General features: G+C 36.2%; 1 protein-coding gene across 1 annotated transcript; it reads left to right on the top strand.

Moving 5' to 3' along the window:
- Nucleotides 1-853: 853 nt before the first annotated feature.
- On the top strand, nt 854-19,260 carry LOC129256941 (dolichyl-diphosphooligosaccharide--protein glycosyltransferase subunit 1-like). The gene is made up of 12 exons (XM_054895166.2): nt 854-1,491; nt 8,447-8,508; nt 10,969-11,167; nt 11,621-11,731; nt 12,205-12,411; nt 12,783-12,975; nt 13,195-13,294; nt 14,208-14,346; nt 15,207-15,326; nt 15,547-15,682; nt 16,129-16,238; nt 18,220-19,260. Exons 1-12 carry the CDS (start codon nt 1,234-1,236, stop codon nt 18,400-18,402), a joined length of 1,818 nt encoding a protein of 605 aa, XP_054751141.1. The 5' UTR covers nt 854-1,233; the 3' UTR covers nt 18,403-19,260.
- The last annotated feature ends 681 nt before the right edge of the window (nt 19,261-19,941 follow it).

The following is a 19,941-nucleotide window of genomic DNA, read 5'->3' on the forward strand; positions in this document are numbered from 1 at the left end:
CTATTACCTTACTCAACTGGCAATGCGAGCGCAATCATATGAGTTTGTCTACTTCCAATTATTCCCCTTTCCTTATTCACTTTTGTTCCCTACTCTCATCATCCTGTTTTGTCGCCTTTCCTTCACATTTCCCTCTTTTTTGTGCTGCTATTGGTGGAAGGGAGTTTCACCCCATCCCCGATTTATAAGCAATTCACATGCAGGGATTAAAATTCAACATTGGCGGCGGAAGCCAAGAAATTAAGGGGGGTCCACCAGAAATTTTGGGATGGACACAGGTAAAAAAATTGGATAAGCCAAAAAAAAAAAAGGTTATCAACCAAAATTTTAGGGGGGGACCACAAAAATTCAAAAATTGTAGGGGGTCCACCTGAATTTAGGGGGGACGCAGGAAACAAAATTGACAAGCAAAAAAAAAGGGGGGAAAGGTTATCAACGTCCCCCCCCCACAAATTTAGGGGGGACAGGACCCCCCCCCCCCCCCCCTTCGCCGCCTTTGAAATTCAATGAATATCGGGAGGGGTCCAAAGACACTTTGGAGATGGTGGGAAGGTTTCCATAATAATCACGTGACAAGCTACTCAAGCATACGTGGCGCACGTCAGCGAGTCAATTTACCATCGACCTCAGTACGAGTCGGTAAGATAGTTTCGACTCATTCCTGGCCAGCACTTGCATTTACATTTACAATCTTAATTTCTCATGCTAAAAAATGAACCAATAGTATATTAATAGTCCAATGTGGCACAATCTTTAATAAACGAAAGGTTGTTGACAATAACTTGCTGTAGAACTTGATTTCTTTTCCATTTTCTTCTTTTTACGTCTTCCATCTCCCTTTGGGTGCGAAATAAAATATGTTCGAACTCTTCACGGGCGAGTTTGCCTGTATCAGTCGGCGCGGCCCATATCAGTCTCATGGCCTGGATAAAAGCGTCGTACCGGATTTTGGCTGTACTAGCTATAACCGCTACTCTGCGTTAGAGCCAGGCCGGAGATCGCGAGCAGAACCAACCCCTGTGCCAATATCGCAATGCAACGCGGGCGCCCGATCGTCACGCACGTACGCCGCCAGAATACGGTCTTTCGATTCGCTGCGTGCTTTCTAATCTAGGGCTGATGCCAGAGCTCGTCTCAAAAACTACTACCAAGCTTGACTGGGGAATTCGGCCACTCATTCAACATTTTAATTTTTATGAATATTGACTGAAACAGCTCTGTCATTAGTTTACAATGAAGTATCTTCTTCAAATTGCAACTGCTTGTTTCCTACTTGTGGCATTTACTGCCGCAAAACCGTCGAAGTCGTCGATCAATCCAGACTTGATCAACACGAAGGTTGAGCGAACAGTCGACGTGGCCTCCCAGCTCGTGAAGATCTCATTTGTAGTGACTCTTGAAAATACAGGCAAATCGTCAGCAGGGTTTTTCGTCTTTGCTCTTGATTCAGCTCTGGTCGACAACCTTGCCTTCCTTGGTGCTACTGTAACTGTAAGTGGGTAGACTAAATCGGGGAGTGGTTCTGACTTCTGTAGTCATGGTAGTGTACTGTGTAGTACTAGTAGGCCCTGGCCTTAGATTAGACTATAATAAAGGTGGGCCCCAAGTCTGCGCACCTAACAATTTGAGTTAAGATTTAACATGAATTTCTTCTTATTTCACAAAATCTTTCAGTTAATAATGTTCCTTATATTATTATGAGTAAGCGTACCAAATTTTTCAATGAAAAATGAAAGAAAATATAGGATTTTTTTTTAAAACCTCGGGCAGTCATTTTCAGATTGAAAAAAAATGGTACCCCAAGGCCATGTCTGTTTGCACACGATTCAGGGATTTTGATGAGAAAGGCTACATTTTGAGGCCGTCACATGAAATGCCCTAAATTCATTATTTTTCCACTATTTTGAGTCAATTTTTTTTTATGAATACCTGTCTATGTATTGCATGTGTTAAGTCTGTGTTCGTTGCGTATCTTCTTTTAATAGAATCGTGCAGATACGCGAGTGCGCAGACTTGGGGGAACTTGCCATACGAGTGGATACCATGCGCTACCAAAATGAATGCGTAAAAAGGATGTCTTTTTCAAGATAGGGCATGTTTTTTACGTACGTAACGTAATAAGGGTGTCGAAAACACTAAAATAATGAAAAAAGGGTATCGATTTCGCTCGGAAAGCTGGATCAAATTTGCGAGGGTATACTATACAAGACAAAAATGTTAAGCCAAGGATGTACTGATAAAATTGCCCCGGTCAACGCTACGTGTTTAGAGTCCAATTAGCGGGAGGTGGGGCCGTACTAAACCCAATGATGTAGGACAAAGGTAAACCCGACGTCTTTGACATATAACAATTAAAATATCGCTGTACTTGTTTAGGGGTTCAATTCAAAGAATACTTGCAAAGGGTATCATTTTGCTCCCAATACTTGTTAAGGGTCACTCACACGTATTGCGAGGTTAGTATTAGTATACTAACCTCGCACCACGAACCGCGTTTGGCAGTGGATTTCTAACTAGTGGGTCGCGCGTGCTGGGATCTCACTTCTTGGGTCCACAACACACGACTTCTATGGCTTGAATTTTCTGTGCGCGGCGGCATGTAATGAACCCTTGGGTGGTTAAGGGTAGGGTTCCACATACCAATACTTAAGGGGTGCATTTCAGAATATGGAAAATACTTGTTTAGGGTGCTTTTCGAGACCCCATGGTATCCACTCGTCAATGGAAGTGACCACCCCCCCGGGATCTGAACATATATCCCAGGGGGCTCCAGCCCGCAGGACTCGTCTGTAATACTAGTCACACATATTCTCTCCAAAATGGGGTAGAATGGGGTCGCAATAGAACTCCAAATAAAAGGGGACAAAATAAATTATGCACTTACCTTGATTATGTGGATGAAGGTCTATCGTGGCACAGAATCCTGACATCGAGGCACAAACTGGACCCTCAAAAAAAAGGAAAAGTTCTGTTTCGTTTGTTCTCCTGTCGAAATTGAAAACAAAATGGCCGATCGATACCAAAACGAACGCGACATAGACGCCTAACTTTTCCTTTTTTTTGAGGGTCCAGTTGGTGCCTCGATGTTAGGATTGTGTCATGATAGACCTTCATCCATATAATCGAGGTAAGTGCATAATTTATTTTTTTTCCCTTTTATTTGGAGTGCTATTGCGACCCCATTCTACTCCCATTTTGGAGAGTATATACTAGTATATACTCTCCAAAATGGGAGTAGAATATAGTATTACACGGATGAGTCCTGGGCTCCGGACCGCTACGCGGGCCTAAGCACCCTGGGTTACTGAACATAGGGAACATAACAGTGACACTGACTCATAACTTTCCCCCAGGGGGGGGGGCAGTCAAATATATTGATGCAGTCATATATATTTTAAGACGATAGACCTTCCATTCTATGGTCATTTTTACGTTTTTGTACACAGCTTTGGAAAAAAGTGGGGGGCTAAAGCCCCCCCCCCCCCCCACTTCCTAGGCTCCTGATTATATATTTTGTTGAAAACATATGTGGGTAATCAACATACACCTTAATCAACGGGAAGAGTTCCTTTTGCGACAGCCAAAATATATTATTATTTTGGAGAAGATTTAAAGTAATATATACTTAGCCCTTATAGTAATACAGAACATATATGATGGGAGAGTGGAAATACATACCAAAATATGGCTTTATTCTGTCAATGTTTTTAAAGCAAAATCGAGTGCGTGTAATTGTCCATAGATATCGGTCTATTTAGTCATTAAAGGGGAATCCAGCCTTGGCCATAAAATGTTGTGTTGGGAAGGAGAAAAATAAATTAAACAGAATGGTGAAAGATTGAAAGAATTGGACAAGCAATAAGAGACTGAGAGTTATAGCTGCTTTAAAATTAAGATCACTAATAGTATGTAGATTTCAAATTGGCAACTGGGTAAGTAAATTATGACAAGGGGCAAGGACAACTTTCCCATAGGCCATGTACTTTATTATCAGGGATTTGTGGTTTTACCCATTCCCCTGGGGCAGTAATCTAAATATAACCCAGGTAGTTTATTGTTTAATGTCCTCATGAATGAAAAATATCATTTGAAATAAAAAATTTGGGGAAAATTACATTTTAGCCATAATATGTATTGGAGTACATGGAAGAGTAGTCCTTGCCGTACATCACTATGACATCCCATATGCGGTCAATCTGAAGTCTCCATGAGTGTAGTGATTACCAATATTTACAACTTTTAGAAATTCATAACTTTCTTGTGCCCTTTTTACACAGGATTTTCTTAGCCCCGGACTATCGCTAACCCCGTACTATCCTTAACCCCATACTATTTTTTTTTCCTTTTAACACATGCCAAATTGTTATTGCTGACCCCGGATAAGGAATGCTTGCTTTTCACACACGAAACTCACTAACCCCGGACTAGTGGTAGCTCATGAATATTCACGAGCGCACTGAGGGGTCATTCGGGTCATATCCAAAATTGCGCGCGCTTTAAATACATTTGTCGATCATTCGTGGTACAAGTACTTCACTCGGAATTGTTTACCGGCTATACGATAGACCTAATTACGTTATTTGCTTGATTCTCATCGCCGTGTTCGCTGTTCATGAATATTCATTATGCTAACCTCTGATTGGACAACAGGGCCGGCACTGTTGCGGGGCATGAATGGGAGCGCTTAGCCCACTTTCGTTTTACACTAGCGATCTTAACCCCGTACTATCGCTCTTAGCACCGCAATTGCTGGGATAACCCTGCTTTTTTGCAGGGCCAAATAATCCCGTACTATAGGTGGGGTTAGCCCACTTTGCAAAAATGCTGTGTAAAAAGAAAGTGGGCTAAGCTTAACCCCGTACTATAGGTGGGGCTAAATGGCAATTTAGCCCCACCTATAATACGGGGTTAAGGAAATTTTAGCGTGTGTAAAAAGGGTATTGTTGTTTGTCCAATATTGTTCACCTATCAACTTGTCTGATTTTTCCTTTTCTTATAAAAGCAAGTTTTTATTTGGGTTGGATTCCCCTTTAAAGGGTCTGAGCCTAGAATAGTCGTAGACCAACTCGTAATATCGGCTTATGATCATTAGAAAACCTCTAAGCCGATACTACGAGTTAGTTTGAGTCTCCGCTAAAGTAAGAAACACTATAAAAAATATTTAAAAATGGAGAAACAGGAAGTAAATGAACCAGAAGTCTTTACAATCTTTTGTTATTTTGGCTGGCTGTTGCAAGAAGAACTCTTTCCACATTAACTTATGCAGAGGGGTGTATATGATTGACAGATTGACAAACAAAGTAGTTTCACATATTTTGCTTGTCATATTTCTGTGATCCAGTGATTTGTAAATCATTATGTGAACCTGCCAAACAGCTTATAGTAGAGCGGATAAGCTCCAAAAATCACAACAATTGTGCAAATTTTTACTAAAGCATGAAACTTTCACAAGTACCGGTATTAGTATATGCCGTAAGATTTATTTTAAAGATGGGAGGTAAATTTATAAATGCCATTTTCGGCCGTTGCCATGGCAACGGATTAATTTCTCAAAAAAAACATACATTCCCATGTAAATGGTAAATAAACATGATATAGATGACCAAAATGATAATTTTCAGGCTCCCAATTGAATGCATATGAAGTCCATTATCTTGTCAGACATGTTATTTTTTGGTAAATTAAATGTTATGTTATTGCCAATGGCAATGCCTTAAGATGTTATTTATACATTTAACAACAAACATGTACGTGTATGTATGTTTGGCACCCTAAACTTAGTGGAAATGAATGAAAAATAAGATTCTACTACATGTAGGTATTTATTTATCAAAGATGGTACTTTCTGGGGAATAAAATGATCCGTTGCCATGGCAACAGAACACACATTTGTAAACATTGATATCATCAAATTCAAGCATAACCAAGGCAACATCAGTTTTTATCATGCCAATGAACTCATGCAGAACACTTACTGTAATTTTTGTCCGAAACTTAATGACTGGTCAAACATTATGTAGATTAAGTAAATTTTCATTTTACATTCCACCTGTCCATTATCACTTCAACCGTATTATTTTTGTGTTTTATAAATTACATCTTAATTGGTTGCCATGGCAATGGCTGAAGATGTTATCTAAATATTAACAACAAGCATTATATGCTTAAAGGTATTGTTTAACTTTGTGAGCATCCGATTAAAAAAATTCTCAAACCAAGATGAAACATGTGTACAAGTGCATGTATTAGAACTAATAAACCCTGAAAACAACCATTATTGAGAGGCAAACCCCGATTTTGTAAATAGGCGTCTTATAGACGCCTAAATAGTACACATAAGTGTATGGGATGAAATTAAGATGGTGTTTTCGGTCACTTTATATTTCAATTTTTGAAGCACTAAATAATTATTTTCGAACGCAATTTTTTCTGGGCTTCATTTTCGTAACATATCACAGACACAGGTGACAAGTGTGACCTTCTAGCTCAGATTTTTTAAAAGTCAAACCAATGTTAACCAATCACTTTAACACCCTAAAATTAGGGGAAATGAAAGAAAAATCAGATTTTACTATGTTTTTGTTTGTCAAAGCTGCTGATACTTTTCTTGGGGGAAATGAGCCGTTGCCATGGCAACAGGACATTTGAAACACTAATATTTATCATTAAATTCAAGTATTTCCAAGGCAACATCAATTTATTATTCCAATGAACTCATGCACAATACTTGGTGAACTTTTTGTTCAAAATTGAATGACTGGCCAAACCTTTCGAACATTGAGTTATTTGTAATTGTATCTTCCACTTGTCCATAATCTTGTCATCCAAATTACTATTCTTTTTGTAAATTAGATATTATTTGGTTGCCATGGCAATAGCTTTATACATTTTGCATCAAACATATCTATGTTTTATAGCACACTAAGATTAGGGGAAATGCAAGAAAAATCAGATTCTACAGTCCTTTTTTTAATCAAAACTGGTACTAAATGATCCGTAGCTATGGCAACAGGCCATTTGCAACATTGTTATTTATCGTTGAATTCAAGTATTACCAAGGCAACATCATTCTATCATTTTAATTAGTCATACACTCACTGTATTATTTTCCCTAAATTAATTTAGTAGGTCAAACCTTATGCATGTACATTAAGTTAATTTTCATTGTATTTTTCACCTGTTCATAACCTTGTCATCCATGTTGTTGTTTTTTAAACTTAGATGTTATCTGGTTGCCATGGCAATGGCTTAAGATGTTATATTTATAAATTTAGTCACAAACATATCTCAATTAGTACCTTAAAATTATTGAAAATGGAATTATGACCACACAAGTAATCTACATTTTTATCAATATTTTTACCTTTCTAGAGGGAAATAAGCTGTTGCCATGGCAACTGGCCCTTTGCAACATTGTTTTTTTTTTAAGTTTAATTCAAGCATTACCAAGGCAACATAATATTTTTCTCTTTATAAAGAAACACTGCAGAACTCTTTCTGTATTTTTTGTTCAAATGAGGGGGTCAAAACTTAAGCATACAGATTAAGTCCATTCTAATTGTATTTCCCACAAACAACCCGGTCTGAAAAAAAGACTTTGGACTTGCATTATAATTTTCGAATTAACCGGGTCTGGAAAAAAGACTTTGGACATATATTATAATTTTGAAACAACCGGGTCTGAAAAAAGACTTTGGACTTGCATTATAATTTTTGAATTAACCGGGTCTGGAAAAAAGACTTTGGACGTATATTATAATTTTGAAACAACCGGGTCTGGAAAAAGACTTTGGACTTGTACTATAATGTTTTATTAACCGGGTCCGGAAAAAAGACTTTGCACTTTTGTGCTATATGAACGCATTACTATAGGATTTTAGTTTAGAACGGATTCGCCAAAAATCCCTTCAAATTTATTACATTTGTGGGTAAAGTGCATTATTACATTTGTGGGTGAAATTATTACATTGTGGGTAAAGTGTTATTACATTTGTGGGCGTTATTACATTTGTGGGTGCAACAGGGAGCTCACTGGGGTGATTGTCGATGTTGAATATAGGGAACTACATGTACCTTTTTAATTTGCAGGTGCTTTTTTTTGGGGGGGGGGTATAAAAGCATATCTCATTATTCTGCTGTATGATGTATAATATTGATTTTCTTAATGTTCACTTTGGCAGATCTTGGGCAACTTTGAAAAGATGGTCTCCCCAAAGCATTCCATTTTGCAAATTTTAGGGCCAATTTTGGCTGTCATTAGGGCGAAATTGCCCATTGCCCTCATGTATTTCCAATGCTGGAGTTACAGATTCATTTCCACAAAACATTGCTGTTGTATTCAATCTGCATCTTATGTTTTCAAGTACATGTATCAGTTTAAAAGACTATAGATGATGATAGACAGGTGTAATGTTTTTTTTTTTAATTGGCCTGACTTTCATTACAGACTGGATCTGGAGATGAACAAAATTCCCTGTCCATAGCAGAAACAGCTGTTGAAGGAAAACAGTAAGTCTGGAATGAATTTGTTTGTGATTCTTTACTTATTTTTTACATACTTCTTGTTTTCAATTAAATATCGAGCAATCGAAATAATCTCCAGTCTCCAGGGCTCGAAATTAGCGGTTGCCCGGGTGCTATTGGCAACCAAAACTACCGGCGGGCAACCCAAAAGTCCCGCCATGGTTGCCCGGATGGCAACCAAGAAAATTCCGGATATTTTTTTCTCAAAGAGAATAGAACTCTCCGGAATTTTGTGGCAAGCAATAATGCTTTTCCAGTCCAAAGTTTACAACTTCAGGAACAGGAATAACATCTTTCAAGATCGCATTGCCTCAGAGTTTCAGATCCGAAAGATCGCCCAAATCTAAGCACATGTTCTCGATCAAGCCATGTGCTTTGCGATCTAATGGAGCCAAAACTTTGTCTGCCAATGAGGTCTAAGATTGACTGCCTGTCTGTCAAAGTTTGGCTAAGTCCTCAGTGAGAACTGTACAGCTTAATACTTTGACATGATGAGTTTGGGTGTTGCAAGTTTATGTAGAAACAATATAGCACTTATGTTATGGTTAGTGAATGCACAAAATGTAGAGGGCGCAACAGTTTGTCCGTCAATATATATTATCAGATCAAGATTGTGGAAAAGGGTCTCAGGACTAAACTTTACTTGCGCAGTTGTTACATCTTCATTTTTTTAAGACAGAAAAATTGACATATTTTCCTTGCTATTTTATGAACGTGTGTGATCTTACTCATTAATATGCATGAGCATGATTGCCTATTTGTGTAGATTCATGAATATTGATGAGCAACTCAAAATCTGGCAATTTCAAAAGAAGATTGAGGATATTTTGAATGCCAAGTTGTAATAAGAACTTGAATCATGTGTACATATCGGAGTGACGATGATCTGATTATATTTGCTCATCATGAGGTCAAAGGTCATAGAGGTCATATTGCTATACATGGAAATGTAGCAATAAGTGAAAAACTGTTTGAATGATATACTTCAAACTTGGTTCCTACATTCATATTGGATGGACATTGATCCGAGTAGAGTAGACGTTGGGGTTACAAGGTCAAAGGTCATAGAGGTCATTACTGTATATATGGACATATCTCATTCTCTGGACAACTGTAGATCTTCAAACCTAGGTCATAACCATGTATGCATGTCGGCTGACAATGAGAAATTGAGAAGTTTCCCTTGACAAGTTGAAATGTGTCAGAGCTTGCTCGAGACTTGACAGACATAGCATCAAATATTTACAAACTGGATTCTAACCAAAATCGGAGTTAAGAAAGTCACATAATGTATTCCAATTTCATACATGTATACTTTTTTAACAATGGCTGCTTATTGACAACCTGAACATTGTCAGAGGCTTGACAGACATAGCAACATGTAGTGAACAAACTAAATTATACATATGTATTACATTGCAAATAGACCTTCAGCCTTAACACATACATTTGTACATGTGCTCACGTATATCCAAATTTTATACTTCCTAAATAATGGCTGCTCTTGACATCCTGAATGCTTGTCAGAGATGTGACCGACATAGCAACAATTAGTGTATGCGAACTGTATTCTATTGTTTATATTAAATACCAAATTACACACCTATTCAAATTTCACAATACTCATTAAATTCTTCATACAAAAATAGCTGTGCAAGCCAACATTAATTTTTATTTTTTATTTTTATTAATTGATTTTGACAACCTGAAAGTTTGCTGCAGGCTTTCCAGAGCAACACATGTGTTAGTGTACAATCATCAGTTATTACCTGAACTTCATTGTGGCAACCTAAAATGCCAAATGGCATTCTAAAAATTGGTAAAGGTTCCCCGGCTGGCAACCAAAGAAAAAAGTTAAGTGAGAGCCCTGAGTCTCCAATCAAGAGTACCCATTTATCCCTTAGTATCCTGTGCGCATTTCAGGTCACATGACTAAGATCAAAGGTCATTGAAGGGCAATGAACACCATGTTTGGTGTATTTTGTTGAATTGACATCACAACTTAGAAAGTGTACGGATCTACACATGTAGTTCATGGAATATAGACATACATGTAAGGGTAATCAAGTATGAATTATTGTTTTGCACACGTCTTAGATCACATGATCATGGTCAAAGGTCATTTTGGGTCAATGGACGTACTATTTTATTATAATATGAGTCTTTTGTGAATGATCATTCAATAGTCGTTTTCAAAGTCAGCACTGCTGCTATATCGAATCATGTAATGCAGGCAAGACTGCCAGAGGCATTCTACTTGTTGATATTATTAATTGCATCTTTTTAAATCACTGATATGCAGACTTGGATAATAATCCTGCATATTATTTGAACTTATTATTTTTTTACTTCAGCCTGTGACTCTATTTAACATGATTACATCAGTTATATATGAAGTGTTAGATGGAAGTAACAAAAAAAGAGTTATTTCTTCTTGTAATTTAGGGGAGATGCATTCTACAGTGTGAAGTTGGACTCTCCATTGGCAGGTGGTGCATCAGTAGATGTGAGCATAGAATCTGTATTCACTCACACACTCAGGCCGTATCCAGCTAAGATCACTCAGAGTGAGAAACAGTTCGTTGAATTCACTGGCAATGCATACTTTTTGACACCATATGCAACAAAGACACAGACGACAAAGGTAATATTGTTTGATATAAAATTTGATAGGGATATTGTTTGTTAATGTTAACCGACCATTTTGTATCTTCTATTGCCACAGATGATCAGTTAACATTACCAATTTTTTTCAATTAAAATTATTGGATTTGTATCCCTAGAAATAAAATGAATAATTAATATCAATGTATCAGCAAATGAAATAGGTAAAATCTATTTTTTGGTTTGTAATGTTCGATTTAGAATGATCAGTTAACATTACCAATTTTTTTCAATTAAAATTATTGGATTTGTATCCCGAGAAATAAAATGAATAGTTAATATCAATGTATCAGCAAATGAAATAGGTAAAATCTATTTTTTGGTTTGTAATGTTCGGTTTTTTTTTAAATATAGGCACCTGTTTATGATCTGCTGCCAAATCTACACGTAGTTGCTTTGTTTTGGTGTTAAAAAGAATTATTTTTTTCCACAGGTGATAATTTCTTCCAGCAATGTGGAGTCTTTTAGCAAGGTTAATCCAGTTTCCCATAATGAAGACGTCATCACATATGGTCCTTACGAAGATGTTGCTCCAATGAGTGAGGTAATAAAATGAAAGTCCATTGTAAAAATGAAAGGAAAAAATCTTATATCCATAATTAGTTTAAAAGTAAGTTCAAGAATATCACAGAACTATTGCTGGGTAAAGATTTCAAGCAAGCTCTCCATCTCCGAATTGAAGTATCAAATCCCCCCCCCCCCCCAAAAAAAAAAAAAGGAAATATTTATTTTTTCTTTTGGAGGTATTAAACCACATCTTCAGCATCTTCATAGTTTTCTATCACAAAGTTTGTAAGATAAATATTAGAAACAACTTTATGTAGAAGCATAACATTACCAACAGATGGCACTAAATCTGATTAACAGAAAACATTGACAGAAAATATACAAATATTGGTCTATGAAAAGTGATCTAAGGAATGGTAATAAGTTTAGTATTATTTACAGTTATTGGACCTTTGCTTTATATTTAGACAGACTTTTGACATAATATGTATTTGTATTTTGCTATGACAGGCTGAACTGAAGGTGCACTATGAGAATAATTCACCTTTCTTGACTGTGACTTCTATGACTCGTGTTATTGAAGTATCTCATTGGGGTAACATTGCAGTAGAAGAGACTGTAGATGTTAGTCATACAGGAGCTATACTCAAAGGATCTTTCTCAAGATATGACTACCAGAGAACACAAGATGGATTCTCCTCTGTCAAGTCGTACAAGGTAAAGAATGCTTTTAAATTCTTTGACAATTCAACATTTTTAGTAGGAACATGGGCAAATCTTTGGTGATTTATTCTGCAATTAGAAATATTTTAACCTAACCACAATAATATTTTTTAACAGTTTGACCAATTTATGAATTACGTTTGGTTGTTTTTTTCTTCTTTTGAAATAGTGTACAAAAAGAATCCCCTCTAAGAATTCAAAGAAACAAAGTATTAGTATATATCATTATCTCTCACACCCCCCCCCCCCAAAAAAAAAGGCCTTTAGCCAATTTCCCTTGTTTCTCATATTTCTGTATTTCATAATAAACTTCTTTCTTTCATATTCCTCATCTTTCCAATATTTCCTTTTTATGTCATAAATAGACCATCCTGCCAGCTGCCGCCCGTGATATCTATTACCGTGATGAAATTGGTAACATTTCTACCAGTAATATGGTGGAGCATGATGACTATGTAGAGTTGGAGCTGAGACCTCGATTTCCTTTGTTCGGTGGATGGAAGACTCACTACTATATTGGTTACAATCTGCCAAGCTATGAATATCTTTACAGTTCAGGTAAAGTGCTTCTCTCCCAAATTCTTGAGTATAGATTATGTATGACAACAAGTAATCCATATTAAACATTCACTTCCCGTCTCAATTAGATCATTTCTTTTGTACCTCGCAATATTGACACTTATATTATGCTATTCAGCCATGATATTCCATGATATCTCCCAATTGCAATATCAATTATGTAACTGATGATTGAAACATCATTTTCTTCATTTGCAGGAGATAAATATATTCTAAAGATGCGTTTCTTGGATCACATCTATGATGACATGAATGTTGATGAAGTCGTCCTGAAGATCATCCTCCCAGAAGGATCCAAGTAAGATAAAAATTTGAAAGAAATATTTGCTTCATCAGTATGCGTTAACTGATATTATAGTCAAGTGAATGTGAATGTAATACTTTTCCAGGGAAAAAATACACTGGGCTGGGGGCGATATATTATGATCCCGAAATGCTGAAAAGAGCCCTTGAAACTTAAACCGGAGCCCTTGGAAAAATCCTCATTCGATGTAATGTATAAAGCTTATCCAATGTTAAAGATTTAGGAAAAGTGCCCCCGAAAACAGAAAAAAAATATTTTGTTGCCTTACTCATTCCCATGGATAGGAAAACCTGCATTCATTAGTTTACCAACCTTGCTTGAAAGAAATTGTATGATTCCATTCCAGGGACATATGATATACTTAAATTTCTGAGAAAAAAATCTAATAATGCAGATAAAGGCAACTTTTTGTCAGTCAATAATCCATAATACATGATGGAACAAAATGTAGAATCTTGGTGGAAAATACTTTTAAATGTATTGTTAATTAGAGTGGCTTGCATGATATCCTGTTCTTTCTGTAAAAGAGCTAGTTTGAAAGTTGTGCAATATTTCTCTACCATGGGACATAGATTTAAGGATCTCTTTTAAATCATGTCTTTAATGCTTGAACACAATCAATTCAAATGTTCAAATAAGTGATGGTGTGTATAAAGTACAAACAATCTACTGGTTAATTTCTCCTTCTTTATCATTGCTAGTTTAGCCCCACTTCTCTCGTCTGTGCCAAACTAGCCAGAGTATATTGGTGAAGTGAAAATCAAAATAATAACAACACATTGCTTACATCTGACGAGGCGAGACAATACTTAATTACTGAATCTATCAAAGTGCTGAAAGATACATGAATCTTGAATATGGTTTTCTTCGAAATTTCTTTTAATGAAATTAAACATTTCATCTTCAGGAATCTTGATCTGGTGACCCCATACCCTGTAAAGCGTGGAGCTGATGAGAAACACTTTACCTATCTTGATACCATTGGACGACCTGTTGTTGTTGCATCTAAGAGCAAACTGGTGGAACAGCACATCACAGACTTTGAAGTAAGTTTATCACCTGACATGATACCAAGTTAATTTGCCTAAATCATAATACTGTAGCAATTGCCCAATAAAGTCAGTAACAAAGGATTTTTGTCACAGAACCTATGTAACTAATAACAAAGAAATGTATATGAATTTCATAAAACAATGAAATACATAAGAAATACATTTTCAAACCAGGCTTATTTAAATTGAATTGTTAGCAATGGTGTAAAGAAAATTTACAACAAAAATTAGCATTCTATGAGCTTTTTACAGTGAATTAGAGCAAATAATATGATTTATGCATAAATTAGCATAATTAATTCATATGAAATAAAATATACTGGTAATGATTTCAGAAAAATTAACCATACAGCCTTGTAGATTACATCCCACACTATTATCATGCCAATTTTCATGGCTTTCACGTGATCGGTGGCCGAGATCTGAATAGGGGGGGGGGTTGGTTCAAACCCCCCCCCCCCCCCCCAAGTCATAGAACACCCAAAAAAGCCAGGTCTGGTTAGGGTTAACTTATCCGATAAACCTTTGACAGGAAGTATTGTTCATCATACAGGACATAGACGTATGACTTGTTTCAAAATTTATGTTTAGGTCTAATTTCCAAAAGTCTGATTTCATCACTTTAAAGTTAGGATTGTCTCTATAAAATACTTTACCTTATTACCCTAGTTGTTGGATTCTAACTTCCCAGATACAGTGGTTGCATAAATCTATTCTCCAGCATCTAGGGAGTTTGGTATAATTACAATGAATACAATAAGTGGTGCAATGATATCCAATGCTGAAATTATATGCAAGCAATGTGTAAAGTCAGTACATTATTCATTTGTGTTTTATTTTTCCCCTTTTTTCAGCTTCATTACACATTCCAGAAACTACTTCTGCTTCAGGAACCTCTGTTAGTAGTTGGGGCCTTCTATCTTCTATTTGTCACCATTATTGTTCTTGTCCGCATGGATTTCTCCATCTCAAAGGTATGTCATTAAAAGCACTTGCTTCTTATAGTGATGTTAATTCATGTGTTAGCCATTGCACTCTATTGCCTTATGTAAAAATCAATCTAACTGATTTCTGAATATTAATTGTCTGAAAGTAATGTCAACAATCTGCTCCTTTGAACGTTTGAATGAGCTACTGCTTTCATTCTATAAAACTTTTAAGCTGAGCTCTTCTTTATCTTATCCATTTCTTCAGGATGAAGTATCTGAATCTCGCATGAAGGTTGCAGGTCTAGTAGAGGAGGTTGCATCCCAACAAGCCAAACGTAGTCGTCTCACCAAGCGTTATGAAGATGCCATCTTTAAGTACAAGTCTAACAAGGATGCTAACGGTACATGTTTTAGTCCTACTAACATAGACTTGCAATGTATGTACTTTACTGAGTCTAGAGTGATTATCATTACATATTACAAGGATTCAATTTAATGAATATGCATAGACATTACAGGTTTTCTTCATTAATACCCATCATAAATCATTAATAGCTTCTTGTATCCTCTGAAAGAAAAACAATATATGAATCCAATTATTATTACTAAGCCCTCTTTCATAGAGAACTTCCAATATGATAGCTTTGCCATATGGATAGTGCCATTGGTAATCATGTTCGCTAGCCAATCGATATCAAGGTTTTAATAGCAGTACGATAATGGCAAAATTGTTGTGATTTAATTATTGTAATTTTGAGTCATTTATGAAAAGGTACAAGTTTCTGAAAAATAAATTTGACATTTTAGGAAAAGGCATATTTACATGAATTCTTGCTGTTTGTTATAGGATTCCGTGGCACCTTGAAGAAGATTGAGAGTGAATATCGTTCAGCTACTGATACCATCAAGGACTTGGCTACTACTATCAGCAAGGAGAATGCTGACGTAGGAGATAAGGTATGCCAAATACTATCTAAGGAAGCAGATAAACAAATTGAACAAATTATTCCATTTAACAATGAACCACAAAATACTCTCTTTTGTTAGATTTGGTCTAGTGAAATGAATTGGTGCAGGATTCATGATGAAGAATCATAAATTTCAAAATAGTGAACCTTTAGTTTATAATGAAAGTGAAAATACTAGGCCTGGGTCGGAACGGATGGAATAGCGGAATCCGTCGATGTGTGTGGGTTCTAGGGGGGGTTCCATTCTGGTATTCTGATAAAATATTGTAATACATAACAAATAGTTTAACATTTTCTTCTGAATATCTTAACATAATTATCAAGTATGTTTTATTCAGTTTTACCGATCATAACCCAGGTTTCTTTTTTACATTTAAGGTGACCACAGGGAAAAAATTATGAAAAGACGGGGAAAAAACTTGCCGATGTTTACGTCGCCATCTTGTTCTCTTTGTTAGTAGTAAGTCACGAGACGCATATTAGCTAAGCCACGAGGTGCATATAGAAGGCGGCAGACTCTATGCGTCTCCTAGCTTAGCTACTAACAAAGAGAACAAAATGGCCACGTAAACATCGGCAAGTTTTTTCCCGTCTTATAATATATTTCTCATTTTTGTCTCGCCCACCAGAGGTGAAGGCGAGACTTAGGGATCCAAATGTCGTCCGTCCGTCACAATCCTAATGACACATAACTCCACAACCGTAAGTCGCTTTTCAACCAAACTTGGATGGTAGATGAACTTGGGGACCTGCATGTTATGCTGCAGTCGGAGGTCACATGGTAAGGTCAAAGGTCATTTTCAGGTCAACGTTAAAGTTTACATACAAGACTCTTATTACACCTAACTCTGCAACCGTAAGTCGCTTTTCAACCAAACTTGGATGGTAGATGGACTTGGGGGACCTGCATGTTATGCTGCAGTCGGACGTCACATGATAAGGTCAAAGGTCATTTTTAGGTCAACGTTAAAGTTTACATGCAAGACTCTCTTATGATACCTAACTCTGCAACCGTATGTCACTGGATGGTAGATGGACTTGGGGGTCCTGCATGTTATGCTGCAGTCGAAGGTCACATGAAAAGGTCAAAGGTCATTTTTAGGTCAACGTTAAAGTTTACATGCAAGACTCTCTTATGACACCTAACTCCGCAACCGTAAGTCACTTTTCAACCAAACTTGGATGGTGGATGGACTTGGGGGACCTGCATGTTATGCTGCAGTCGGAGGTCACATGGTAAGGTCAAAGGTCATTTTCAGGTCAACATTAAAGTTTACGTGCAAGGCTCTTATGAAAAGTGTAATTCCATCCCAGTCATTTCACAATGAAGTTTTGATACAATTCTGTTGCGTGCCCTCGCAAATCACGATATTTCTGGTTATTTTCATAAGTGGGCGACACACAAATTCGCTTTTGCCTTGTTTTCTAATGAATGTTTGTTAAAAAATAAAAATCAATATAAATAAAAAAAAATTAAATCAATATTGTATAATCTGTGACTTTTTGTACTTCCCTGTTCGTGAATTCATTTACCGACCGGCACAACACTGGCGGATTCCGGAACAAAAAAAAATCTGACATGACTAGGGCCTAGAAAATACCTTATATTATGTGCCAACTGATTTCCTTTTTCAATTTGTAATAATTGTAATAATCCATATACCTTACTGGCTCCTGATGTATGGAAAATAATCATTTAACTCAAGTGCAGATACACGTAGAAGAAACCCCAAATCAAGATTTCTCAATTAATAAAATCTTCCCAATATTATTCATGTGCTAATTTTGAATCAATCTAAATGAAATCAATCAATCTATCTACGTAATCCCTCTGTATCTATCAGATACATAACTCATTGTAGTTAGATTAAATTTTGGGGCATTTTTGTGACCATTATTGGCTCATTGATTTACAGTGTATGTCTTATGATATGTATCTGTGAATATCTCTATGTTATCTGTATTTACAGGTGAACGAGGTACAGAAGTTGAGCCGTCAGCATAAGGAGCTGATCCAAGCAGCCATTACTAATGCTGAGAAAGTCATGGCTGGAAAGTTCTCCAAGAATCAATATGTAGACATTGACAAGGCTACTACAGCAAAGCGTACTGAGCTTGAAACCAAGATAGAGGCTTTGCTTGGCAACTTTTAAATCACTTAAGATTCTGTTAGAGTGACTTAATAGTTGATGTAATAGTAACAAATTCTTTTCTTTTTTAAAAAGAGAACTTTCCATGAATTGTTATGTTTGAATTTGAAATATTTCTTATTTCAGGCAGCAGTAGTGTGTAGATTTTTTTGGGTTCATCCACAATATCATGTAGATAGAAGGGGTGATGGTAAATACATGAATTACTTTATTGAAGGTATGTTGACATCTTTGAAACTACTCTTAGTTTATAATGCAAGTAGACAATAACAAACAAACCAAAACAAAATTGCTGGTTGTGATGTGCTAAAAAGATAATGTGGGATCTTTAAACTTATGAATATTGATCATGTGGGATAGGATTGCCAGCCATGAAAAAGAAAAGTCGTAAGTATAGCATGGCTTATAGAGCAGTATAGGATCACAACATCCTAGTTTCAGTTACCATCTTACATCAAAGCCAGACTTTATTTAATGAAATGTAATTCATATATGAATCAAACTTCTTTTTATAATTTCTCTCTTGTTTGTGGAGGGGGTGGCTCATGGAGAAATGATTTCGTGACATATTTCTAAACCATGAATTTTGGTGGATCCTTCATTAAAGAAATATTTGAATATTATGCTGAACTATTCATAGTTACTTGAGCGATAGTTTGCGACCATTTGGTCACAATAATTGTTGCACAGAATCGCAACCAATTGTGAAAGGGGCTTTAAGTTTGCATTGTTGAAAATAATATCTAGTACCTGAATTAACTAAGCATCATGGTTCCTTGAAATCTGTGCATAATGTTCATAAATGATTGTCCTGTCAATTACTGCTTCAATAAATGCTCACAGCTGTATTGGTATCATAAATTTTGTGTGAGATATTTTATGCTGCGTAAAGATGGAAGTCCGCTGATATCGAGTCTTTAAAAAAAAAAGAATGATAAAGTTTTTTTACAAAAAGTTGAGCAATTTTCAGTCCAGCTCTGGTGCATTTTGTGAGCTTGTCAACTAGTTGCTGTTCTTATAAGAAACAAAGAATAATCAACCTCTTGAGATAATTCTGTCAATTTGATCATTGGAACTGATTAGTCTTTCCTTCAACTGAGTTTTTTTTTTATGGGGGGGGGGGGGTAATATTAAAAGTGTATATTAATATACACAATAGAGAAGAAACTTTGAATTCATGATATCTCATGTACAGGACAACACCGATATATTCTGCAATGGATGTTGAAAAGTTATGAATATTCTTTGATTGATGACAACTCTGAATGTCCTATTATACTTTTCATCCTTAATATTTTTAACTCCCAATATAAGGGGAGTATGCAATGGGAGACTCCCATTGCATACTCCCCTTATTTCAGAGTTTTTTAGTCTTTAAATTGTTAATTTTTACCATTAAATGGGTCAATTGAATGAAATAGAGCAATTAAAGAATGAGATAAATGATTGAGAGATTGAATTAAGAAAATGAGCAAATGAATGATTCAGCAAATGCTAAAGAGATGAATAAGGAAATTGTTGATTTAGCCCGATACAAATGAA

Source organism: Lytechinus pictus, chromosome 3 (genome assembly GCF_037042905.1).
Source record: "Lytechinus pictus isolate F3 Inbred chromosome 3, Lp3.0, whole genome shotgun sequence".
Taxonomy (NCBI): domain Eukaryota; kingdom Metazoa; phylum Echinodermata; class Echinoidea; order Temnopleuroida; family Toxopneustidae; genus Lytechinus; species Lytechinus pictus.